General features: G+C 40.1%; 1 protein-coding gene across 3 annotated transcripts in view; it reads right to left on the minus strand.

Annotated features, from left to right (window-relative positions):
* The window catches only part of LOC132891945 (RNA-binding motif, single-stranded-interacting protein 1), a 132,009-nt gene extending 105,689 nt beyond the window's left edge, over positions 1 to 26,320 (minus strand). For 2 of the 3 annotated variants that reach the window (XM_060930105.1, XM_060930106.1), the window contains exon 1: positions 26,218 to 26,320. In XM_060930105.1, coding sequence (XP_060786088.1) covers positions 26,218 to 26,283 — 66 coding nt within the window. In that variant the 5' untranslated portion in view covers positions 26,284 to 26,320. Of the gene's footprint in view, positions 1 to 15,891; positions 16,205 to 26,217 lie in introns of those variants that run through there. The other variant, XM_060930107.1, reaches the window with a different exon arrangement.
* Between the last annotated feature and the right edge of the window lie 862 nt (positions 26,321 to 27,182).

The following is a 27,182-nucleotide window of genomic DNA, read 5'->3' on the forward strand; positions in this document are numbered from 1 at the left end:
AGTGTAACCGCTGCCATCTTGACGAGATCACCATCGCAAGAGATTTCATCTCATTGTTAAAAACAGAAAAATGCAGGCATATTGTCCAAGGAGCATGCAAAGTGCAAAGACCTTAAATTGCTCTGTGTAAATTAGAAAATGGCGCAACTTCCTCTGTAGCCATTAACGGACAAGCACAGACTTGTCTTGAGTTTTGAGCCAATCACAACAGGGCAGCACTGTGACCTGAGGTAAAACATGATAGTTTAAGTTTGTTTAAATTACAAACATGAGTACACCCAATGACTGTCTCATACACTCTTCATATACTCATACTGTTTAAGTAATGCAATAAAACTAATCTTTAAAAGTGGTATTTACTCAAACTGTTTGCATAGAATGAACTTTGGGGTTAACAGTGTAATAGCGTTGCAGTGTTCTGCAAATTTGCAATTTAATATTTCAGATCTTGAGACATGAAAGTGCCATTTTAAAAAATAAAAGGTCAGAAATATTTTCTTTGTCGTCTAGTTAGTTCATTTTATTTCCTCAATAATTTTCCTTGATTGAGAAATCGGTCTGGGCTCTTATGGGTTAATCAGTAGCCTGCATGCTAGTATATGTTCCATTTACAGTCAAACATTCTGATGTACTCCAGGCTCAATTTTGATTAATCAAAAATCTGCGTAGTAGTACAGTCTGAAGCACTGGCGTAAAGTATACCCCCGCAGCCCCCGCCAGGCGGGGGGGGCCGACCGCTGGGAGGGCCCGTCGCCCGATGTGATTCAATGCACGAAAGAGTCCGATGAAACATGAAAATAATAAAACACAACAATGAAGCGTACCAGAGAAAAAAAAGTGGTGCTCAAAAGCGGCAAATCAAAAAGAACAAAGAAGAATTTACATCCACACTGCCCAAAATTTCATCCGTTTTTGGGAGAGTTAAGCCTTATCCTCCAGTTCATGATGCGCTAACAGGTAGGGCCGGGGGGGGGGGGGGGGGGGGGGGGGGGACTAGTGCAGTTAAAACGAGGCTAATGAGTGAAAAAGTACCTGATTTAAAATGGGATTTGAATAAAAGTTACTTATCTTTCTTCTCAATAATTCAATGTTTCTTTTTCTTGAATATTGTTCTCCATGTCCACCAGCCATCATCCAACACATTGATCCAAGATAGGTTGGTTATGTAAAATGGTAAAAAAAAAAAAAAAAAAAAAACCCACACTGCACACAAGGTACCGTAATTTTCTTTATTTTCCACCAGATTGTTTTATTATTGTGCTGCATTTCATTTTTACTCAGTAGGCCTTTTCAGGCCTGGTTCCATTGTAATTGAATAAGATACCTAGGTCAAAATTTACTTGAGTAAACTTAAAATTACTCATTTTTATATTACTCATAAAACTTCTCATAACAGTAACGTGAGTAAATGTTAGTTGCTTGCACCCCTGTGTTTGACAGATTTATTCTTTATGCAAACTTTTACTTAAACTTATGATGTATTTTATTTAACCATACTCTGGCTTTTAAAACAGTTTCATTTTTATTTTCCTAAACCTTATTGAACCTTATGTAATTATCATTATTAATGTTACTGTTATCGTTACTGCTTACTGAGCTGTATGAACTGTGAGCTTTGTCACGTCATACACCATTTTTATTGTTGGATTTATTTGTAATAAATGGATAGCCTACTCTGCTGGTGTACTGAATATGAATGAATTAACAAAACATCTAGGCCTATGGGTTAGGCAGTCCTATACGTGTTTAAATGGGCCTGGGCTGTCAGGGGCTGAGCCCTGGCACTTTTTTCACACTTTTCAGCAATCAAAAGAGATATATACAGAGAGACAGGGAGAGGGAGAGAGAGAGGAGGCCGTGGCAGGGTGGCCTTGGGGGGGCCCACACTTTTAGTAGCTGCAGGGGGGCCCCAAGTACTTACGTTACGCCAGTGGTCTGAAGATGCTCTTGCACATTCAGTGTCAATTGAACAAAAATTATGGGAGGATATAGGTTTAAGTTTTACAATTTTTGAAGAAGTGAGTGATGGATTGATAAAATATTGAACACATCTAAACTTATCTTCAGACATAATAGTGTAGATGTTTCTTTACCTGCTTGATAGTTTCGACTGAGACTCCAATCTTCCTCAGAAGAGTCATTAGTCCTTAAATTAAATTCATTATAGACGTGAACTTAAAATAATTGTTTTATTTTATGGCCTTGGTGCCCTGGCTTTTGTTTTATTTTATGGCCTTGGCTTTGACTAAGCCATTCCAAGACATTTAAATGTTTCCCTTTAAACCACTCCAATTGTAGCTTTAGCAGTATGTTTAGGGTCATTGTCTCTGCTGGAACGTGAACCTTCATCCCAGTCTCAAACCTCTGGCTGACTCAAACAGGTTTTCCTCCAGAATTGCCCTGTATTTAGTGCCATCCATCTTTCCTTCAGTCCTGACCAGCTTTCCTGTCCCTGCAGATGAAAAACATGCCCACAGCATGATGCTGCCACCACCATGCTTCACTGTAAGAATGGTGTTCTCAGGGTGTTGGGTTCGCGCCACACATGGCGTTTCCCATGATGGCCAAAAAGATCAATTTTAGTCTCATTTGACCAGAGAATCTTCCGTGTGTCTGGGGAGTCTGCCACATGTTGTTGGGCAAACTCCAAACATGTTTTTTTTTTTTTTTTTTAAGCAATGGCTTTTTTCTGGCCACTCTTCCATAAAGCCCCGCTCTGTGGAGTGTACGGCTTAAAGTGGTCCTATGGACAGATACTCCCATCTCCACTGTGGATCGTTGCAACGCCTTCAGTGTTATCTTTGGTGTCTTTGTTGCATCTCTGATTAATGCCCTCCTTGCCCGGTCTGTGAGTTTTGGTGGGCGGCCTTCTCTTGTCTTGGTTTGTAGTGGCGTCATATTCTTTCCAGTTTGCTATAATGGATTTAATGGTGCTCCCTGGGATATTCAAAGTTAGGGATATTTTTTATAACCCAACCCTGATCTATACTTCTCCACAACTTTGTCTCTGACCTGTTTGGAGGCTCCTTGGTTTTCATGTTACTTGCTTAGTAGTGTTGCAGAGTCAGGGTCCTTCCAGAACAGGTTGATTTATACAGACATCATGTGACAGATCACGTGACACTGATTGCACACAGGTGGATCTTAATCAACTAATTATGAGACTTATGAAGTGAATTGGTTGGACCAGCTCTTATTTAGGGGCTTCATATGAAAAAGGGGTGAATACCTATGCACACTCCAGATTTCTTTTTTTTTTTCCATCTTAATTATTGTTTGTCACACAATAATAAAAAAAAATAATAATTTGCACCTTTAAAAGTTGTAGGCATATTGTGTAAATCAAATGGTGCTAACCCTCCAAAAATCCATTTTAATTCCAGCTTGTAATGCGACAAAACAGGACAAACACCAAGGGGGATGAATACTTTTGCAAGACACTGTACCTTCATGTTGCTATGCCAGTCGATAGACTTTGTGACTAACTTGATTTGACTCCTCTTACCCACCGTGACTCGTCCTTGCTCACAACTGCAGGGAGTTGTGGGTCAGGGACCACCATCGAGTCTGCTTTGATCCTGAGCAAAATGGGAACCCAAAATAGGAAATGGGACTCCCTACAGCCTTGAAAACCTTACAGGCTCAAGTAAGCCAGCATCTTGTGGCCACAAGTGTACCATTTGGAATCAGCTGTGATGTAGCTTTATTTGGAGAAAAGCTAACCAAAACCGGTCTAAGCCAGTACTCAGGAAGACATGTGCATAACTCCTACAGCATGACCAAGTGAAACGACAGTTAAATAAAACGCAGATCCACCTTAACAATTAATTTAACGGGATGGCCTAGATCTGTGCTCTGTGTCCAAATGGTATCAGAAGGGTTAACCCGTTTCTCTGTGTAATTATTTCCAAATTAAACACACATTAATCCACATTCAAAAAGAGGAATATTAAATCACAATAACTGACCAAATATGCATCCTTACTTCGTTCAGAAACTATAATACATACATAAAACACCTACATCACATTATATCCCTCATCAAAAAATTTCCCATGTAGGGATTGGCCAAGGATGGCTCAGGTGACATAAAACAGTTCCACTATTGATAAAGCAATGTATCTTGTGACATCAAAAATGTTAAAAAAATGGATATGGTGTAAGTCAGTCATGGTACAGTATATCCCGGATATACCATGAACTGACGCCACAATTTCAAGCTTTATGGCCGACTCGAGTCACAGCTGTGGCTCCATGAGCATTCGTGTGTGTGTGTGTGTGTAGATCTACGTATCATGAGCATACCTCACGAGGAAGAGTTAGAGCTTTAATTAATAAAATTATATATATATATATATATATATATATATATATATATATATATATATATATATATATATATATACACACACACACACACACATATATATATATATATATATACACAACCCCAATTCCAAAAAAGTTGGGACGCTGTGTAAACCATAAATAAAAACAAATGTCATAATTTGCAAATCATGGAAACCCTATATTTCATTGAAAATGGTACAAAGACAACAAATCAAATGTTGAAACAGAAATTTTATTGTTTTTTTAAATATATATATATATATATATATATATATATATATATATATATGCTCATTTTGAATTTGATGTCAGCAACACGTTTCAGAAAAGCTGGGACGGGGCAACAAAAGACTGAAAAAGTTGTGTAATTGGAAAAAAAAAAAAAACTAATGTGGTTCATTGTCAGCAGGTCAGTAACATGATTGGGTATAAAAAGAGCATCCCAGAGAGGCGGAGTCTCTCAGAAGTAAAGATGGGGAGGGGTTCACTGCTCTGTGCAAGACTGCGTGGGCAAACAGTGCAACAACTTAAGAAAAACGTTCCTCAATGTAAAACTGCAAAGAATTTATGGATCACATCTATGGTCCATAATATCATTAAAATATTCAGAGAACCTGGAGAAATCTCTGTATGCAGGAAACAAGGCTGAAAACTGACACTGGGTGCCTGTGATCTTCAGGCCCTCAGGAGACACTGCATTAAAAGCAGACACGGGTCTGTCGTGGAAATCACTGCATGGGCTCAGGAACACTTCAGAAACCCATCGTCTGTGAAAACAGTTCATTACTGCATCCACAAACGCAAGTTAAAACCAGATATAAACAATATCCAGAAACACCGCCACCTTCTCTGGGCCTGAGCTCTTTTACAATGGACTGAGGTGAAGTGGAAAATTGTCCTGAGGTCTGAGGAATCAAAAGTAGAATTTTTTTTTTTTTAAATCATGGACACCACGTCCTCCAGGCTGAAGAGGAGAGGGACCATCTGGCTTGTTATCAGTGCACAGTTCAAAAACCAGCATCTGTGATGGTATGAGGGTGCATTAGTGCACATGACATGGGTAGCTTGTACATCTGGGAAGGCATCATTAATGCTGAATGATATATACATGTTTCAGAGCAATATGCTGCCATCCAGACAATCTTTTTCAGGGAAGGCCTTCCTTCTTTCAGCAAGACAATGCCAAACCGCTTTCTGTACATATGAATATTGCATGGCTCTGTAGTAAAAGAAACCAGATGCTAAACTGGCCTGCTGCAGTTTAGTCCTGTCTCCCATTTAAAATATTTAAATTATTATGAAGCACAATTATGAAGCACAAAATACGACAAAGGAGACCCCGAACTGTTGAGCAACTGAAATTGTATATCAGGCAAGAATGGGATAATGTTTCTCTTTCAGAACTACAGCACTTGGTCTCCTCAGTTCCCAAACATTTAGAGTGTTGTTAAAAGTAAAGGTGATGTTTACAACACAGTGGTAAACACGCCCCTGTCCCAACTTTTCTGAAACGTGTTGCTGACATCAAATTCAAAATGGGCATACATTTTTCATAAAACAATAAAATTTCTCAGTTTCAACATTTGATGTGTCGTCTTTATACTATTTTCAATTAAATATAGGGTTTCCATGACTTGCAAATTATGCATTCTGCTTTATATTATTTATATTTCAGATTTATTTCTAATTCTGTGGTTAATACTTTTAGTTTGGAAATTTTTTGATGAAGGATATAAATCTAATATACCATGCACTGAGAGGCTCCAGTAATTATGAAGTCGCTGAGGTGACTGGCTGAGCCCCTGAGAAAATAGTACCATGCCAGGGAGCTCAGCAAATCCATAATTTCAACCCGAGCCTCTCAGTGCATGGTATATTTGTTTAATATTAATCAGTAATTACAGTATATACCACGCTGTACCACATAGCTACTTAGCTCACTGGTTGACCTTACTGATGTGTTTATACAAATCATAAAATTTGACCAACATATATTTTTCTATTCCTGGCCATTGCAACATCACTTTTTCCATTTTCAATACAATCCTGAATAACCTAATCCTGGATAGAATAAAACAGTTATTCCACTCAATCTTGTTGTGCATGAGCTGATAGCTGACGAGGCGCGTAGCATCGAGTTGGCTATAAGCCATGTATGACAAGATCGAGTGGAATAACTGTTTTATTCTATCCACAGTCACTGGATTTTGAGAAAGAGCATTATTTTCCAAATTTGCAGAAAACACTATACAAAACTTCCGACAAAACCATTTCTGCTTAGAATGTAAACAAACTGGCGAAATGACAGTAGCAATTTATGAAAAATACTAATAATTCTTGAAAAATTATTTTTAAAAAGATATGTTCTTACCATCAAATAATTTCATTCCATCTTTTGTTGCTTTTTTTTTAAATATATTTTTTGGGGTTGTTTCCAAGTAGAGTTTTTATTTCGTCCTCGGTTGGTTCAGCAACACGCTCCACCATTTTGTTTCTCTCTATTCACGGTATATGAGCTGATATCCTAGTAATGGAATAGCCGATCAGAGCGCACGATTACTCATATCCACTGAATGTGGATAGAATAATGCCCGATATCTAATGCTGATCCAATACTGGTATCATATTATTAACCGTATCGACTGTATGCTTGGGTTGCCAGGTTGGGCAAAATGTGAGCGGTCTGATTATGACCGCCTTAAGGGAATTTTACCTTCTGGTTTATGTCAGTATCAGCCATCGTACCATTAGTATTAGATCGGTTCAACTCGATGCAGGAATATCTTGTTTACGTGTTCGGATTCTTGACATAAAATCAATCTATGGTCTTAAGCTAATATCTGCAGGAATTCCGCAAATCCTGCTGCTTCCTTTCTCCACACAGGCTCTCCAAGAGAAACCAGAGTACTAAAATAGGCCTCATTAGAAGAGAACAAGGCATGACCATGGTTTTGTCAATGTGGTTCATTGTATTTCTTACCAATTTACTCACTCAGTCTCATCTCAGTAACTCTGAATTGATCACAATTCTTGTTTATAGCACTGCTAATGCATATTCACATATACAAAGCACAGGTTTTTTTTTTTAAATCAGCAAATTTTTATCTGTATATTGTATGGGCTTGTTCTTGGTGGCACGGTGGTGTAGTGGTTAGCAATGTTGCCTCACAGTAAGAAGGTTCTGGGTTCAAGCCCAGTGGTCGACAGGGGCCTTTCTGTGTGAATGTTCTCCCCGTGTCTGCATGGGTTTACTCCGGTTTCCCCCACAGTCCAAAGACATGCAGGTTAAGCTAATTGGTGGCTCTAAATTGACCGTAGGTGTGAATGGTTGTGCTTCTGTGTGTCAGCCCTGCGATGACCTGGCAACTTGTCCAGGGTGTACCCCGCCTCTCGCCCATAGTCAGTGGGATAGGCTCCAGCTTGCCCGCGACCCTGCACAGGATAAGCGGTTACGGATAATGGATGGATGACTTGTTCTTGGGATTTCCCCCCAAAATTACATTTTATGTTGTACAGTGTGTCTTTTTCCTTTTCACATGTCTGATAACTTGCTGCTGTAACATTACTGATCCCAAGCTGGGAAATTAAGTAAATCTAGCTATCCATCCTGACTTTTCTTCTGATAAAAGAAGACAACTGGTGAAACGTGGGCAATTATGCCCCTTTCCCATCATACTACTGAACAGTGGCGGCTGGTAGTCTTTCAAACAGGGGAGGCTGGTCGGTTATGATATTTCCAGATTTTAAAAGAAAAAACACATCAATTTTGCCCATACTCTTGCCTCTGATCTGGCTGATTGTTGGCAGGGTCACAAACTGTGAAATAACATTCTTTTGGCCCATTAGCCTACTGTCCAATATACATGATGGTGGTGTTGGGGGGGTATATTTTAACATTTTATATTTTAAAATTGTGGCATGTTGTTTAAAAATTGATCATTATTGAAAGCAGCTCTTTGTCAGGAACCTCAGCAGTAACAGCAGAGTGTTCTGGAATAGGCACAAGCACTGACCTTGGGGAGCCAAACATAGAGCTGGGTGCCACACATTTCATTCAATGACACTTTCCCTATATTTTACTTATTTTGACTGAGAAATGTTTTATTGACAATTTTGATAACCCTTCACTTTTAATCCAGGTCTGTAGTGTGAAATGTTCTCGGCTGTGTTTTTGTTTAAAAATGTTTTCCAAATTGTAGCTGTGTTTAATTAATATCCAGAAAAATATATATTCCAATATAATATACTCAGCATTAACATTTTAAATAGATTCTATATTTTTGGTCCATCCATGACATATTACTAAAGTAGCCTATTTACTGTTGTTGATGTGGGTCACTTGCTGTTAGCCAATTCACTTTCTCGTACCAGGAGAGCTGAAAGGAACAAGCATCATTCCCTACCTTTTTCACCAACTCAATTTGAGGTGTTGGTCTACCCTGCTCTTTAATTTTTTCCTCGAAAGGAAGACTGGCAAATGGCTTCGCCAAAATTAAATCAGCAATGTTTGGCATCCGTGAGCAGCTTTCTTGCTAGCTGACTAGCCCCCTCAAGTTCAGTCACTCAAATAAACGAAATTTCTGGAACTAAGATAGCAAACTTGACAACACTATATTTACGCTACGTTCACACTGCAAGGTTTAATGCTCAATTCCGATTTTTTTGTGAAATCCGATTTTTTTGTGAGGTCGTTCACATTAACAAATATATGCGACTTGTATGTGATCCTCAGTATGAACGAAAAGCGACCTAAAAGTGTTCCGCATGCGCACTGCAGGATACGACGACGTCACACGCAGTGAGCATGGCCAGTGTTTACGGAAGTAAAACCGCCCGGTTGCGGTATGACTCATCCAATCTAGCTTGAATAGCTGCATCCCCCCAAATGGAAAATCAGCTCCCTAACCTCTGCGTCCTTCCATTGAGAAGATTCAGAACCTTCACAGCCCGAAGCGTCCCTCGCATTGATGTCATGCGCAGGGGCGCAGATACGTTTTTTTGAACTGGGGGGGACAAAAAACTGGGGGGGGACAAAGCTGCCAGCAAACCAACCCCAACCCCGATATGCCTGTCAAACTTGTTGTTAGTAACCATAGCAACCAAGCTCGAGCTCGCAACCTGTGCAGTCTGCGCAGCTCAACCAACCGAATATCAGTCTTTGTTTTGTTTTATGTGAGTTGTTGCAACTATATGTATACACTGCCGTGCACCTCAATAAACCGAATGGTAATTAGTCTTTTGATTTTTCCATGAGGTTTGCCTTATGCAAAGAAAGACAGCATAGACGTTTTTTCCTCCCTATAAGTGGGGGGGACCGAACGAGGTGAATTTAAATATGACTCGTCCCACCCTCTATCTGCGCCCGTGATTATGCGCCATGTTGTTGTAACTTTGAGAGACCCGCCGCCTACTTCAGCGCAGAATAGTGACGTTTGTGGCTTGTTGATGACGTGCAAGTCGGATGAATGCGACCTGGCGGTTCAGACTGAAGTCGCATATGAAAAGAGCGGATAGGGATCGGAATTAGGACCACATATCCAAACGGCCTGGGTCGGATTTGAACAAATCGGATCTGTGTCGTTCATATTGTCAATAAAAGATCGGATACAGGTCACATATGGGCGAAAAGATCGGATTTGAGTCACTTCAGCCTGCAGTGTGAACGTAGCCTATATTTACACTTTATTTACAATGAAAATATATACAAACTAAAAAAAGCTGGTAGAAACCATATGTAATGAATGAAATCGAAATGTAAGCTGATCTCTTACAATACACCACAGCACTTGCGAATCCGCATGGGACTGAACTGAAATTCACCGCTGCCTGTCTATAGTTGAAACGAGCTGTCAATCAAAGAAAATATCCGGCTGCTTTCACCAATCACCAGTCTCCTCGCGGAAAGCTTTGCCATGTCCCTCCCACTGTGAGGCTCGGAGTCCGTGGGCAGGCGTTTTCACAGTATTTGTCCAATAACCGTCTTGCATTTTGAGATTGAAAAGCGCATAGCTCCCAAATGCTATTGAAGTCCATAGGACTCCGTGGGCGGGCGTTTTCGCAGCATTTGTCCAATAATTGTCTTGCATTTTGAGATTGAAAAGCACATAGCTCCCAAATGCCATTGAAGTCCACTGAGGCTGGGCTGCATCGCGCTGTCACGAGGGGGAAAAACTCACGCACACATTAGGCGAACTGGGGAAAGTTATAACGGAATGATTTCGCACTGTAGTTGGGTTGAGCACATATATTTCTATGATTCTGGATCTGAAATAGCAATGTTATAAGGTCGGCTATAAGCCTAGCGCAATTCATCTACACGATGTTCATCATTTTTAGAGGAGGCTGAGCCTCTCTCGTTGTCTTAGAGCAATCGCCCGTGCGACTGAACATTCCTGATAAGTGTTTTGAATTTTAGATCCTAAACTAAAATGCAAAGCCCGTTTTTATTCCATCACCTGCTCACGAGTTGCACCAAACCTAAAGCTCTGCTGTCTGAGACTGATACTGCAGGGTGCTGAAAACCAGACCTGAGCGCAGAGAGGTCAAGAAATGATGAGTATATCATACTATGAAAGGTCTATGCACAAAGAAAGCAATTATGCACCAGGACAGGTCCAAGCCACTATTCAAATTGTCTGGCAACCCAAAGGAACTTCATAGTATAGTCATAAAACAGCTGCACACAGGCTATGAGGTCACAGCATGGCAAATAAGACAGACCATGAGTCCAACCAGAAGGAACACTGGCAGGACTTCCAAGTAGGAGAGCCAAATTCTGTCCAAGAGCCAATACAGCTGCAGCTTGCATTCTTATGAGGCTGAACCTCTCTCAATTATATAAGAGCAAGATAACAGAATCCACAGAAGTGAGAGAAATTCAGCAGGAAAACTCTTGTGAGGAGGATCGAGTCGAGGAGGAGGATAGACAGCAGGATGCGAGAGCTGCACGATAAACTGTACTTCATTAAAAATCAAAATAGCAATTTTTGCCATTTACACACACTTATTTCCCAATGATTGCACAGTATTTAATTTCACCCCATTCCAGCATTTAATGATACGTGTCAGAGAACTGTACTAAGCAATGTCTGATGCAATTCCATCTAATATTTAATATAATATTATAATCATGCAGCCTGGTATGTGATAATGATTTTTGTGGTCTGTGTTGTGTGACTAATAAATGAAAATGTACTGAAGTCATTATCAGGAACAGTATTAGAAGACTCAAACATTGCTGTTCATATGTTAGCAGTAATCCCAAGTCCTGTCGCCTTTTTAAATGCCTGCACAATAAATGTTTGGCACACAGCACTGGAGAACACAACAGTTAGTTCCAGTCCACTAATTTGATTGGTTGAACGGCATTCCACGAGTGCTGAGATTTGGCATAATGGTACTGGGACATTTCACTGTGTGCATCACTCCACTCGTCTGAGTCCTGAACGTAAAATTCCAATTCGTAGTTCAAAATGGTTACTACGGTAGTGTTAGCAACATGGCAAACGAATGATTCACAGATGTCCACAAACGCTGGTGGTTTTCTCCGCCTACACAGACGGTCTGCGCCGGCTACTCGATCCCAGAAAAAAAATAAATAAAAACTTCCCTTTCAATGTTCAAGCGATTTATCGTCTCTGCTGTCCGTAATTTACTGCAAGTCCAATTATTTCACCACGGAATTGTCTTCGATGTGGAGTCTGGCATGACCAGAAGCAACACCATATTTGTTGATTGATTCTCGCGCCCTGATTGGCTGAGCCAGACCTTGTGACCACGCTGTAACATATGTAGTTATGTTACAGAGCCAGGCAGCATACTACACAGAGGGTAACTGAGAAAGCCAAGCACATATACATCTGGAGAGAAATTTCATACATATATTACAAGCATTTTACAGGGAAATGGTTAGTAATTTATTAGCCGAGAACACACCAGAAGCCATGTCTCATCTCATCTCATTATCTCTAGCCGTTTTCTCCTGTTCTACAGGGTCGCAGGCAAGCTGGAGCCTATCCCAGCTGACTACAGGCGAAAGGCGGGGTACACCCTGGACAAGTCGCCAGGTCATCACAGGGCTGACACATAGACACACAACCATTCACACCTACAGTCAATTTAGAGTCACCAGTTAACCTAACCTGCATGTCTTTGGACTGTGGGGGAAACCGGAGCACCCGGAGGAAACCCACGCGGACATGGGGAGAACATGCAAACTCCGCACAGAAAGGCCCTCGCCGGCCACGGGGCTCGAACCCGGACCTTCTTGCTGTGAGGCGACAGCGCTAACCACTACACCACCGTGCCGCCCACAGAAGCCATGTAAATTTCTAAATTTTCTGGGGGGTGGTGGTGTGTGTGCGCCCCCAGATCCCCCCTGGTATTAGCACGCCATTGGTATGCCGCAGAGGCTTCACTGCCGCAAATTCCAAAGCCACCTACTATTTTTTTTTATAAAGTTTTTATAAAACTCCATATTTTCTGGAGAACCCTGGAATTATCTTTTTCAGGAATAAAACTTTTGGCTTAAAATATGAAAAATAGTCAGCTGAAGATGAAATGAAAGAAGGAACACAAATTTTTACCAGAAGCACCTTTAACAGGAATGTATAATTCAGTGCGAGCTAGCTAACGGACATGATGTAAAGAGTGTGGATCCATTTCCGATCCCCAAGAAGCCACAATGAGTGTGGCTTCTCTGGGATTTATGGCACTTTGTCTGGGGTTTGTGTCCGAGGTGAAAATCACAGCCATGCTGATATTTGGTACAACGGCACTGTGCATCTCATGCTATTGCTTAAACAGAATACCCATGCACACATGCACAGTCCACATTGTTTGGCATACCTGTGCATTCATGCAATTACTCAAATCAGCCAATCATGTGACGGCAGTACAGTGCATAAAACCATGCAGATACAGGTCAAGAGCATCAGAATGGGGAAAATAATTTGTTTTTGCTGACTGACATTGGTATGAATGTTTGGGTCACATGTCTGGTTTGAGTTTTTCTGAAACTGATACTCGGATTTTTGTCTAGGAGTTTACACGAATGATGCGAAAAGTGGAAAAAAAAACTTAAAAATCCAGGGAGTGGCTGTTCTGTGGATGGAAACACCTTATTAATCAGAACGGTCAGAGGAAAATGGCCAGACTGGTTTGAGCTGACAGGAAGGGTAAGGTAACGCAAATAACTACTCTTTACAACTGTGGTGAGCAGAAACGCAATAAAGAAGGCACATGTCAAACCTTGAAGCAGATGCACTATAACAACAGAAAACCACATCAAGTTCCACTTCTGTCAGCCAAGAACAGGAATCTGAGGCTACAGTGGGCACAGGCCCACCAAAACTAGATGGTTGAAAACTGGCAATTATGTGGCTGCTGAGCCTTTTTTTGAGTCTTCAACTGGGCTGGGCAATGTGACAATGACCATACTGATACTGTTACTATACACGTTTCTGAGATATCATTGAGGATTTCTGTTAAAAATGAATTTTTTTTTTTGGTCAATTCTGATTAGAAGTGGCTGAATAGATATTCACTTTAGTACGTCATGTGGCGGCACGGTGGTGTAGTGGTTAGCGCTGTCGCCTCACAGCAAGAAGGTCCTGGGTTCAAGCCCCGGGGCCGGCGAGGGCCTTTCTGTGTGGAGTTTGCATGTTCTCCCCGTGTCCGCGTGGGTTTCCTCCGGGTGCTCCGGTTTCCCCCACAGTCCAAAGACATGCAGGTTAGGTTAACTGGTGACTCTAAATTGACCGTAGGTGTGAATGGTTGTCTGTGTCAGCCCTGTGATGACCTGGCGACTTGTCCAGGGTGTACCCCGCCTTTCGCCCATAGTCAGCTGGGATAGGCTCCAGCTTGCCTGCGACCCTGTAGAAGGATAAAGCGGCTAGAGATAACGAGATGAGTACGTCATGTTTTTCTCTTCTTTTTCAGTGTTAAATCAAAGTGCAGCTAGTTTAACGCAACTCTACTGTTTTTTCTTTTTTGTAAGTTTGTGACCAAATCTATTTATTATAGCACATATCACGAATCATAGTCCAGTAATGCGAATATGATACTTTGGCCATATCAACCTCCTCATTATACATTTCCTGTTTAACAATATTTAAAACTGAAACAATGGACAGAACAACAGTGGATTCATTCTTCATCTCATACATTTTAGTCTTTCAAATCCTCTTAAAAGAAAAACATTATCTAATCATCCCAATGGAGGACAGGCGCTCAACCAGGAAGCGTTCCACACTGGTTGGGACTAAGAAAGGACAAAGAGCATCTTTGAGGAGAGAGCAGCCTTGTCCACTTTTACAGTTCTTTTTCCTGGCCACACTCCAGCAGACCTGGCTTTTCTGACCATCTCAAAGCCTGATTGTTCCTTCCTGCCGTGTATTCAGCCCTGACAGAAAAGAAGAGCGTGAGCAAGAGAAAGAAAGAAGAAGAAAATGCCACGAAAAAGACGGTCTAAGGAGGGGAGACTGTTATCAGCCTGCCCCAGACTCGGATAGCTAGTCATATCCGCACTGGAAATACACTGGCTTACCAGTAAGCCAAAGAGGCCTCACCCTGAGAGCTCCTAAACTCTCTCTGCTCAGCTCACACACTGCTAAACCTGCCCATGATTACACTTAATCCTCTGTAGTCTCTCCTTTACTGCCAATCAACAACGACAAGCTCGTACATTTTGAGATCTTCAATTTAGACATACATCTTAGACGCATGCACGACAAACAATGCTACACAACTGTACACATCTGTAGATAGGACTTAGACAAAAAAAATGTTCTTGGTCAACTATGGGTTCTACCATACATGAAACCCTTTCCGACAGCCAAACACTCAGCTTTAGGGTTCGACACAGAACCCTTCCACCAGAGGGCCAACTGAAGAACCTTTAAGGGCTCCAAGATGTCTCCGGTCAACTTGTGTCACTCATCTGATCTCACCTGCCCTGAGATTAACCCCAGATAAAGAAAGATACTAGCATGAATGTGTATGACATGCAGCTAAAATCCATTTCATTCATATATATATATATATATATAAAAAACACCACTCACTTTTATCAAGCTTTCAAAAATGATATTTAAAACAGCTATGGCATTGAAGAGTTATAGGATCTTGACAGTTTCCTGGTATTAGGTTTAATCTATTAAAAGATCAGATCCTGATTGTGAATGAAAAGCTTTGACAGTTTAGTCTATAACCAAATAGGAAGTGGCTTTTATCTTTATCATTTCACAACACCATCCAAAACCAGGTTTAAATACAGGCTAAAAGGTATACAATACATTACTTTAGAAAAGGCTGATTGCTCAGGTTGCCAGATATTAGTTTAAATTAAACTATGCATTTGTGATAAAACCACATGCTGTTAAAGACTTTAAAAAAAAAAAAGCTCAACACATACTCTTCTAAACAGTCATACATTATCCGGCCGGTAGGGTAGGGTAGGATAGGATAGGATAGGATCAAGCCTGAATTGGTATTAGTCGGAAATAATTAGTAAACAGTGCCTTGCCTTTTTTTTTTTTTTACCTGTTTACGATATGTATTTCTCAGCGGGTTGCCAGAATTCGCAAAAATCATCCTCGAACTCGATGCGCCGCCGCAAAGATGATTTACTGTCAGTTGTTATTCGCGCTCGTTAAGTGTCAATATCCAAGGGACAGGAAGGTAGTAAAGTTGTATATTTGATCCTATAAAACATAGAGACCTATCGATGTTCTTATCCAACTTTGAGTCGTCCGCACACAGAGAAAAAAAACCCCAGTAATCATACATCCATCCCACGACCGTCCTTAAGTTCGATTACCCAACCCGCCTGCTCAGCTCCGTTCATTGATCTGTGTTGAGTTTCCTCACCGAACAAACCCCTCCCACTACGGACCAAACCATTGCGCTGTCAGGCAAAGGGGTGAATCGGGCAAAAGAAAGAACTCAATATGTCCAAAAAGAATCATGTCCTGAACGTGTTGTTTGAACCAAACCTAATGAAGTGAAGTAATTATACAAAACAATGCATGTTCTATCCTATATCCGATCCCAGACTTTAATATAAACAATTAAATATTCCCGACTCCCCCTTTGATTTGTCGTTCTTTCCGTAAGCATGCATACTTTACATTCCTCTGTGCGGCCATTAACTAGTATGTGGTTTGTGTTTTCTTTTCTGGATTGGATTAACACATTCTGTAGTACAAAACGACCATACTTTTATGAACCAAAATGTGTTTTTACTGCTTCCTTTAAACAACTGTAGTTAGAGAATACTTGTTTTCATGAGTTCTGTTTACACTGACTTATGGCTTTAAACTCAAATGTGCAATAGAACTATTCTTGGTTGGGGTCACTTTGAAATGTCCTTATTTTTGAAAGAAAAGCACTGTTCTTTTCAATGAAGATCACTTTAAACTAATCAGAAATCCACTCTATACATTGCTAATGTGGTAAATGACTATTCTAGCTGCAAATGTCTGGTTTTTGGTGCAATAGGTGTATAGAGGCCCATTTCCAGCAACTCTCACTCCAGTGTTCTAATGGTACAATGTGTTTGCTCATTGCCTCAGAAGGCTAATGGGTGATTAGAAAACCCTTGTACGATCATGTTAGCACAGCTGAAAACAGTTGAGCTCTTTAGAGAAGCTATAAAACTGACCTTCCTTGGAGCAGATTGAGTTTCTGGAGCATCACATTTGTGGGGTCGATTAAATGCTCAAAATGGCCAGAAAAATGTCTTGACTATATTTTCTATTCATTTTACAACTTATGGTGGGAAATAAAAGTGTGACTTTTCATGGAAAACACAAAATTGTCTGGGTGACCCCAAACTTTTGAACGGTAGTGCAATCTGTGTACATACAGAACCATCTCATCTCATTATCTCTAGCCGCTTTATCCTGTTCTACAGGGTCGCAGGCAAGCTGGAGCCTATCCCAGCTGACTACGGGCGAAAGGCGGGGTACACCCTGGACAAGTCGCCAGGTCATCGCAGGGCTGACACATAGACACAGACAACCGTTCACACTCACATTCACACCTACGGTCAATTTAGAGTCACCAGTTAACCTAACCTGCATGTCTTTGGACTGTGGGGGAAACCAGAGCACCCAGAGGAAACCCACGCGGGCACGGGGAGAACATGCAAACTCCACACAGAAAGGCCCTCGCCGGCCACAGGGCTTGAACCCGGACCTTCTTGCTGTGAGGCGACAGCGCTAACCACTACACCACCGTGCCGCCCCATACAGAACCAATGCAATACAATTCTGTTTATATTCTCTTTATACTATTTTACCAGTGCAATTCTGTATACTTTACTATTTATTTTTATACTTTATTTGTTCTTATTTTTTCTATAACTCATAATGAGTCAACAGCACCTTCAATTTCGTTGTACCTTTGAAAAAGTGACAATGACAAAGACTTATCTTATCTTATCTTATCTTATCTTATCTTATCTGTTTGGATATTATTTATGAGACTCCTGTCAAAGCTCACATGAGGCATGACTTTTCACTGCTGTTTACACAAAAATAAACCATCTAGCTTTTGGCCAAGAAAAATATAAGATGGGTGAGAAAAAAAGGAGAAGAAGAGAAGCCAAGAAGCCTTCTCCAGCACAGACTGAAAATTCTGAATTTGAGCAGTGAACACACACACACACATGCATACAACATACATACCCAGAGCAGTGGGCAGCTATGCTACAGCACCCAGGGAGCAGTTGGGGGTTAGGCGCCCAACCTCAGGCCTTAACCTAACCGCATGTCTTTGGCATATAGGAGAAACCAGAGCACCTGGAGGAAACCCATGCAGACATGAGGAGAACATGCAAACTCCACACAGAAAGGCCCCTGTTGGCCGCGAACCCAGAACCTTCTTGCTGTGAGGCAAGTTGGCAACAGTGCTAACTACACCACTGTGGCAGATAATGGATAATAACTTTGTAGTAAGGAGAATGGACAGGCTACAGCCATAGTAAGTAGTGTTAAATAAGGCAAAATGGTCTTTTACAACACACACACACACACACACACACACACACACACACATTTCCATTAACAAGTACTAAGGCAGCTATTAATCCTATGCCTGCACCTAACCCCAACCCTAATATTAACCTCAGTAACCAGAAGGAAAGTAGATTTGAAATATATATTTTCAAAATAATAAAAGTTGCAGGTTGTATAAAAAGTACTTAAAACTGTCAGATATTGTCAGATCTGGACCCTCTCCCAAACCCCTCCGTACACTCTCAGAAAATAAAGTACAACCCTGATTCCAAAAAAGTTGGGACAAAGTACAAATTGTAAATAAAAACGGAATGTGGAAGTTTCAAAATTCCTTATTTTTTTTCAGAATAGAACATAGATGACATGTCAAATGTTTAAACTGAGAAAATGTATCATTTAAAGAGAAAAATTAGGTGATTTTAAATTTCATGACAACAACACATCTCAAAAAAGTTGGGACAAGGCCATGTTTACCACTGTGAGACATCCCCTTTTCTCTTTACAACAGTCTGTAAACGTCTGGGGACTGAGGAGACAAGTTGCTCAAGTTTAGGGATAGGAATGTTAACCCATTCTTGTCTAATGTAGGATTCTAGTTGCTCAACTGTCTTAGGTCTTTTTTGTCGTATCTTCCGTTTTATGATGCACCAAATGTTTTCTGTGGGTGAAAGATCTGGACTGCAGGCTGGCCAGTTCAGTACCCAGACCCTTCTTCTACGCAGCCATGATGCTGTAATTGATGCAGTATGTGGTTTGGCATTGTCATGTTGGAAAATGCAAGGTCTTCCCTGAAAGAGACGTCGTCTGGATGGGAGCACATGTTGCTCTAGAACCTGGATATACCTTTCAGCATTGATGGTGTCTTTCCGGATGTGTAAGCTGCCCATGCCACACGCACTAATGCAACCCCATACCATCAGAGATGCAGGCTTCTGAACTGAGCGCTGATAACAACGTGGGTTGTCCTTCTCCTCTTTAGTCCAAATGACACGGCGTCCCTGATTTCCATAAAGAACTTCAAATTTTGATTCGTCTGACCACAGAACAGTTTTCCACTTTGCCACAGTCCATTTTAAATGAGCCTTGGCCCAGAGAAGACGTCTGCGCTTCTGGATCGTGTTTAGATACGGCTTCTTCTTTGAACTATAGAGTTTTAGCTGGCAATGGCGGATGGCACGGTGAATTGTGTTCACAGATAATGTTCTCTGGAAATATTCCTGAGCCCATTTTGTGATTTCCAATACAGAAGCATGCCTGTATGTGATGCAGTGCCATCTAAGGGCCCGAAGATCACGGGCACCCAGTATGGTTTTCAGGCCTTGACCCTTATGCACAGAGATTCTTCCAGATTCTCTGAATATTTTGATGATATTATGCACTGTAAATGATGATATGTTCAAACTCTTTGCAATTTTACACTGTCGAACTCCTTTCTGATATTGCTCCACTACACTGTAAAATATAATAAGTTGACTTTACTTAAAAAAAATATGCAAAGTCGTTGCCTCAAAAAAAGTCATTTATGTTGATTTAGATAAATTAGATTGGGTTAGCTTATTTTTTGTGAGTTTGCAGTACTCAAATTAACTTAGATTAGTTTGATTACATTAACTTATTTATTTTGAGTTTGCAGTACTCACATAAACTTATATTAATTTGATTACATTAACCTATTTATTGTGAGTTTGCAGTACTCATCTTATATAATTATGATTACATTAACTTATTTATTTTAAGTTTACAGTACAAGTTAATGTAATCAAAATTATATAAGATGAGTACTGCAAACTCACAATAAATAAGTTAATGTAATCAAATTAATATAATTTTATGTGAGTACTGCAAACTCAAAATAAATAAGTTAATGTAATCAAACTAATCTAAGTTAATTTGAGTACTGCAAACTCACAAAAAATAAGTTAACCCAATCTAATTTATCTAAATCAACATAAATGACTTTTTTTGAGGCAACGACTTTGCATATTTTTTTTAAGTAAAGTCAACTTATTATATTTTACAGTGTATTTGTTGGGGCAGAATTAGGGGGATTGGTGATCCTCTTCCCATCTTTACTTCTGAGAGCCGCTGCCACTCCAAGATGCTCTTTTTATACCCAGTCATGTTAATGACCTATTGCCAATTGACCTAATGAGTTGCAATTTGGTCCTCCAGCTGTTCCTTTTTTGTACCTTTAACTTTTCCAGCCTCTTATTGCCCCTGTCCCAACTTTTTTGAGATGTGTTGCTGTCATGAAATTTCAAATGAGCCAATATTTGGCATGAAATTTCAAAATGTCTCACTTTCGACATTTGATATGTTGTCTATGTTCTATTGTGAATACAATATCAGTTTTTGAGATTTGTAAATTATTGCATTCCATTTTTATTTACAATTTGTACTTTGTCCCAACTTTTTTGGAATTGGGGTTGTACATTACTGTACCTTTAAGCGTACAACGGCTTGTCACTGGGGCAGGACCCTCTAAGGTATTTATTTGTACCCTTTATATACTGCTTGGGAACATATATGTACCTTTTTGGCCCTTAAAAGGTACACATAGTTACCTTGAGGTTCAATAATGAGCTCTAGGGGGCACAATAGTGTAGATTGTACCTTGGGGGACAGAAATGGACTCCTACTGTACCCCTATTTTTGACAGCGTAACCCCTAATCCACACACTCATTCTCATACAGTAAGTCAAAGTATTTCTCATTAGACACATGCAAAAGAATTATATAATAACTGAACTGGTTTCCCTGGTGTCAGATTACACTTCCCGAGTTCTTGTTCACTGTTTTTTCTTTTTTTATACAATTCAAGATGCACTTGATTTCTCTCTCTCTCTCTCTCTCTCTCTCTCTCTCTCTCTCTCTCTGCCTTCCTCAATACCTGAAACCTTGATGGCTTGTCCTCAAACCTCAACCCAGCATTTCCTGTTATCTACTAAAATATAACCCAACCTCAGCACTTTCTGTCCCCTGTTCTAAATTCTGATGTGGCCTTAAGCAGAACATTGCATTATGAATAATCTTTATTTAGCTCAGCTACTTCATGCTATCCTGTCAAACTTCACAGACAATACACAGAGCAATACACACACCAGATTAGTACCATGCGAGCCACGCCGAGACCTAATTTTATTCCAAAGAACATGATTCATCCTCCATATGAGTTGAAAATGAAGTATTAGTAACAAATTTACAAACACACAAACAAACCCAGCCATGAAGTGAACCTGTTAGATGAAAAGACAGTGATGCCATTTGCTAACTAGCTTGTTTTATTGCAATTGTTTGTAATCACATGTCAAAGTCTACTCTATTTTGTTTCTTGCCAATATATATATATATATATATATATATATATATATATATATATATATATATATATATATAATGCTTGCTAAATGAGACTAATTCTTTGACAAGAAGAATTTTTGGTTACTGCACTGTAGTAAACGTCTCTGCCCCATTACAGCTTTTTTTAAAAAAAATTATCATTTTGAATAAATTACACCTCTGCTACAAGGTGTTTCCTGTATTTGAAACGTCACAGTTCAGGTATCAACTACAATGAGTATTTTGCTTTTTTCATTAGAGGCTCAACAGACCTGAATATCTGCCATTTTATCAAAGCAAAGAGCTCTGCCTTAATATGCACGCTACTGCATAAACAAATACAAAACTTGGATCTTACAGTTCTTTGCTAGATATAGGGGTTAAAATTCATCTGCTGGTTAATCCTGGTATATATATATATATATATATATATAGGTATTGCAAACACATGGGCTTTGTCATGAATATGCCCCCTGTGTGACCACATCAATCAACCTCTAGGTATACAGAAAAAGAGCAAAGCCATAGGAACACTAAGATAAGAATAAAACATGAAAGGGTGTCAGGTTATAGGAAAAGAATCAGTGACGGGATAGCGTGACGTGGCCTGATGTGACAGGGTGGTGTGTTGCGGCCAGATTATTGAACAACACTTCATACTTTAACTGTTTATAATTACATATAATATTGTGGAATGTCTGTAAATGAGTTCCCGTTATCACTTATGTTATAGCAGATAGAAACAATTGTTCCCTCAGTAGCCTTTGCTTTTTGTGCTCATTAATCTCATCTCATTATCTCTAGCCGCTTTATCCTTCTACAGGGTCGCAGGCAAGCTGGAGCCTATCCCAGCTGACTATGGGCGAAAGGCGGGGTACACCCTGGACAAGTCGCCAGGTCATCACAGGGCTGACACATAGACACAGACAACCATTCACACTCACACCTACGGTCAATTTAGAGTCACCAGTTAACCTAACCTGCATGTCTTTGGACTGTGGGGGAAACCGGAGCACCCGGAGGAAACCCACGCGGACACGGGGAGAACATGCAAACTCCGCACAGAAAGGCCCTCGCCGGCCCCGGGGCTCGAACCCAGGACCTTCTTGCTGTGAGGCGACAGCGCTAACCACTACACCACCGTGCCGCCCGCTTTTTGTGCTATTATAGAAAATCAATCAACACACTTTTGATCAGATTTGAGAACTCAACAGAACTGTGATATCAAGACCAATAAACAATTTTTAAAAAGTTGTAAGGAAAGCTAGTATCACTACCATCCCGCCAACTTAAGCTTAACCGGGGTATCTTTTGTAACGAGGTGTAATTAGCTGGATTGCATGAATTCTTATAAATGTTTTCAATGTTCTATGTAGAAATCTGAAATTCAGAAAACTGAAAATGTAGATCAGAAAGATCGCCTTATAATATACGTATGTCAGTGTACCACTAAACTAGATAGAGACTGTAACTAAAGTCACAGTAATTTTGCCTGCTGTTACAAAGGGGACGTCTGGTCACCGTACCCTATAGATCTGGAACGGTAAGAGATAGAAAATGACGCTTAGTGAGGAAAAGTTGCGCCCTGCTGCCCTGAACAAAATATAAAAAACTGATTGAAAAAAATCATGAAAATTGACAAAGATGTAAGTGATTGAAAAAAATTGTGTTTTTTATGAATCATTCCGGTTTGGTGATCTGGATCACCACCAAAACTCATAGCAACGTGATTCAGACCAGAGGTATTCTGCATGTGAAATTTGATGATGATTGGTTGAAAACTGAGGGGAAAATAGCATCCTAAAAAAATGTTATAAACATAAAAAGAAGAAGTAGAAGAAATAGAAAGATCCTGAGTGAGAGTAACAATTTGCGCCAGTGCTGCTAGCACAAATAAATAAACTGAAAGTCATGAGTAAGGGAAGCTCTATGGTGCCTGGATGATGTAGTGTGATTAGACTATCAAGTGTATGCTGAAATGTATTTTTGGTCATGAATTTACAAAAGCCTAGAACGTTACATGATCACACACATCACATTATCTCTAGCCGCTTTATCCTTCTACAGGGTCGCAGGCAAGCTGGAGCCTATCCCAGCCAACTACGGGCGAAAGGCGGGGTACACCCTGGACAAGACGCCAGGTCATCACAGGGCTGACACATAGACACAGACAACCATTCACACTCACATTCACACCTACGGTCAATTTAGAGTCACCAGTTAACCTAACCTGCATGTCTTTGGACTGTGGGGGAAACCGGAGCACCCAGAGGAAACCCACGCGGACACAGGGAGAACATGCAAACTCCGCACAGAAAGGCCCTCGCCGGCCCCGGGGCTCGAACCCAGGACCTTCTTGCTGTGAGGCGACAGCGCTAACCACTACACCACCGTGCCGCCCACGTTACATGATATTAAAAAAAAAAAACTAAATTAATTTGACGGAAGTTTAAGGATTTGGTCTTGTGTGCTTTGCGAAGATTTTTTTTCAGCACTTCTGCAGTTATCAAGCTGAGGTGGGTTTTCCAAAAGCCTCTTAAATCTAAGAGCATCTTAACTAGGAGAGAGAGTGTTCATTGTGCTGCTCTCTCTACCATTTAACAATGATCTTTGTGCTACGATGCTTTTGGGAAACTCGGCACTGATCAGTTAATCTCTAAGCTGAATGATAAGAACAGACATCTACACTTGTGGATGGACAATACAATGCTGCACACTGGAAAGGCACATAGATTCTTCTCAGTGACCTTTCAGGTTGCTGCGTGTATCAGCTAACATGAGAAAAGAAAGAAATCGTCAGCCAGAAAGTGATGGCATTGAAACATGTTATTGCAAAGTCTTTTAATACTTAACATAAATCACAAACATGAGCATAATTTTTTCCACAACACACCAGTTTGGCGTCAAAACCTAATTCAACTGTAAAACTACAGTAACTCTATCTGCACAGATCCCAAAATATATTGTCAAGAAAAAACAGCAAGCTGTCTTCAAGCTGTTACAATATTCACAACTTTATCTCGAACCAATACCATCTCTAGTGCATAGAATTGTACAGAGGAAGGTGCACAGTGAAGACATTTAGATTAGATTAGATTAGATTAGATTAGATTAGATTAGATTAGAACTTTATGGATCCCTTTGGGCAGGTTCCCTCAGGGAAATTAAAAATTTACTCATACAATTTAAAATAAATAAATAAATAAATAAATAATAATAATAAAACTGCGAATGCAGCATGCACAGAGAAAACACCAACATGGGAAAGCTTAGGCACTCATTTCTACACATATCACAACACTCTAACTTCAATTTATTGATAAAGTTCAGACTGGCAAATCTGCAATTTTAAGATATTCAGCCATATTGTGAGACATGCAATTTTATATGTTTATATTTCTCAGTAATATTTTGGTATAAATGCAAATATAAATAGCATTTGTAATATTAACTAAAATTTTCAGGGAAATGGTAAATCTCAGTATGTACAGCCCTGTGCAAATGTCGTGTACATAATATTTGGGAAGCAAAGGTGCTTTCGAAATTTTGGAAAAAATTTCTATATGTCAAGTAAATTACTATCAACAGTGGTGAACCATCAGAAGAAAAATAAATAAATAAATAAATAAATAAACGACATTTGGCAACCCTTTGCATCAATTTTCTCCAGAACACAATCAAGAAGCTTTATATATATATATATATATATATATATATATATATATATATATATATATATATATATATATATATATATAAACTGGCTGGTAAGTTTTTCCAAGTGTTGTGGAGAACGTGCTACAAGTCTTCTGGAGACTTCTTACTGCAATTGTCTCAGCGTCTGCAGTTAGCTTTAGAATGCCAAATCTGAAAAGTGATTGGTTATTCTTCTGTCTGTTAACAGCTCTTTGCAAAATTATTGTTTGGATAATTTGCAAAAATGTATTCTTTTTCTTGCCACACTAGTGCAGAAGACTAACATTAAAGACAAAATTTATAAATATTTTGTCAGGGTGCTGAAAAGATTTGCACTATATTGTACATACACCCACACGTGATAGTCCCTCATGCACTATTACGTGCTGATCACATTCTTATTGCGTCTCTTTCTCTCCCTCTCTCTCTAATATAGCTAACCATGTTGCAAGGGATTGAGGTGAAAGTGAGTGAGATGAATATTCTGCATGAAAAGAGAAGTGGTTTTGAACTCAGCCTGTTAGTGAAAATGAGCCTGCAACTGGGCTGGGCAGGTTTCTCTCCTAGCTGCTCTTGATTGGAATGGAGTGCTGCTCTGTTCTGTCTTATTATCTCTCTCACTCTCAATTATATAGCCTACATACCATTCAATAATAAGCGATGACAAAATGCTACTTCCTGTTCGCTCTGTCTCTCTTTCTGCTTCCTCTAATTATCACATGCATCTTCTTTCAGTGACAGTCATAAGATGAATCTTGAATAAGAACTGTGTGATAGGTGAGAGTGTTTCCAAAAACCCCAGATCTGTATTTACCTTCCTGCGTCCGTTGCTCAGGAGCAGCCGAGGGCCCAAACTCTTCTGAGGAGGGCATGCAATCATCGTCAACTGCAACCACCACAACACTGAGTGTGTTGCCGTGAACTACAAGAACGCCGTGTGTTTCTGTGTATGTGTTGGGGGGAAGCACGTTGTACTGCCACACAGGAAGAGAGCACTTTTTCTCTCTCACATAGAAGCGCATATAAAGTGAGCTGTGGAATATGTACATGTGTGAAGGAGAGAAGAAAGAAGACAAGGCTGGGGGAAGGGTTGGAGTGCTGAGTATGATTAGAAGTGGGAAAGTAAAATGTTGGAAAAGCCTATTATAACATTGCTCGAATTGAACACCAGATATACAGTACATGTGGGTTTTTGTGAGTAAATGTGCAAGGGACTGTTTGCAATCCCACTCCAGCCCACCTAATAATTACCTCCACCAACTTTACTGGAGGAGGTTATGTTTTCGCTTCCATTTGGTTGTTTTTGTTTGTTTGTCTGTTCCCAATGTAACTCAAAAAGTAGTGAACAGATTTGGATGAAAATTTGAGGAAAGGTGGGCCAAGGAAGAATTGATTAGATTTTGATGCAAATCCAGATATGTATGTGGAGCCAGTATTTTTTGTTTGTTTGTTTGTTTGTTCGTTCCTAATGTAACCCAAAAAGTAGTGAATGGATTTTGATGAAATTTGGTGTATTGCTTTAGTATTATCCTAACCACGAGTTGCCCTACTGGTTAGTATGTTCGCCTGTTAACCGGGAGATCATGAGTTCGACTCGCAGTTGGGTCATACCAAAGACCATCATAAAAATGGTACCTACTACTGTCTAGCAAGGCACGCTGCAATACAGATGCGAGTGGGAAAGTCAAACTCTCACGGTTACCAGAGGACTAGCCTCCTACTGTAACCCTAGCTGTATAGGCGAGAGGCCGAGGGCTATTGAAACGGAGACTGGCGCCG

This window comes from Neoarius graeffei, chromosome 9, assembly GCF_027579695.1.
Source record: "Neoarius graeffei isolate fNeoGra1 chromosome 9, fNeoGra1.pri, whole genome shotgun sequence".
Lineage (NCBI taxonomy): Eukaryota > Metazoa > Chordata > Actinopteri > Siluriformes > Ariidae > Neoarius > Neoarius graeffei.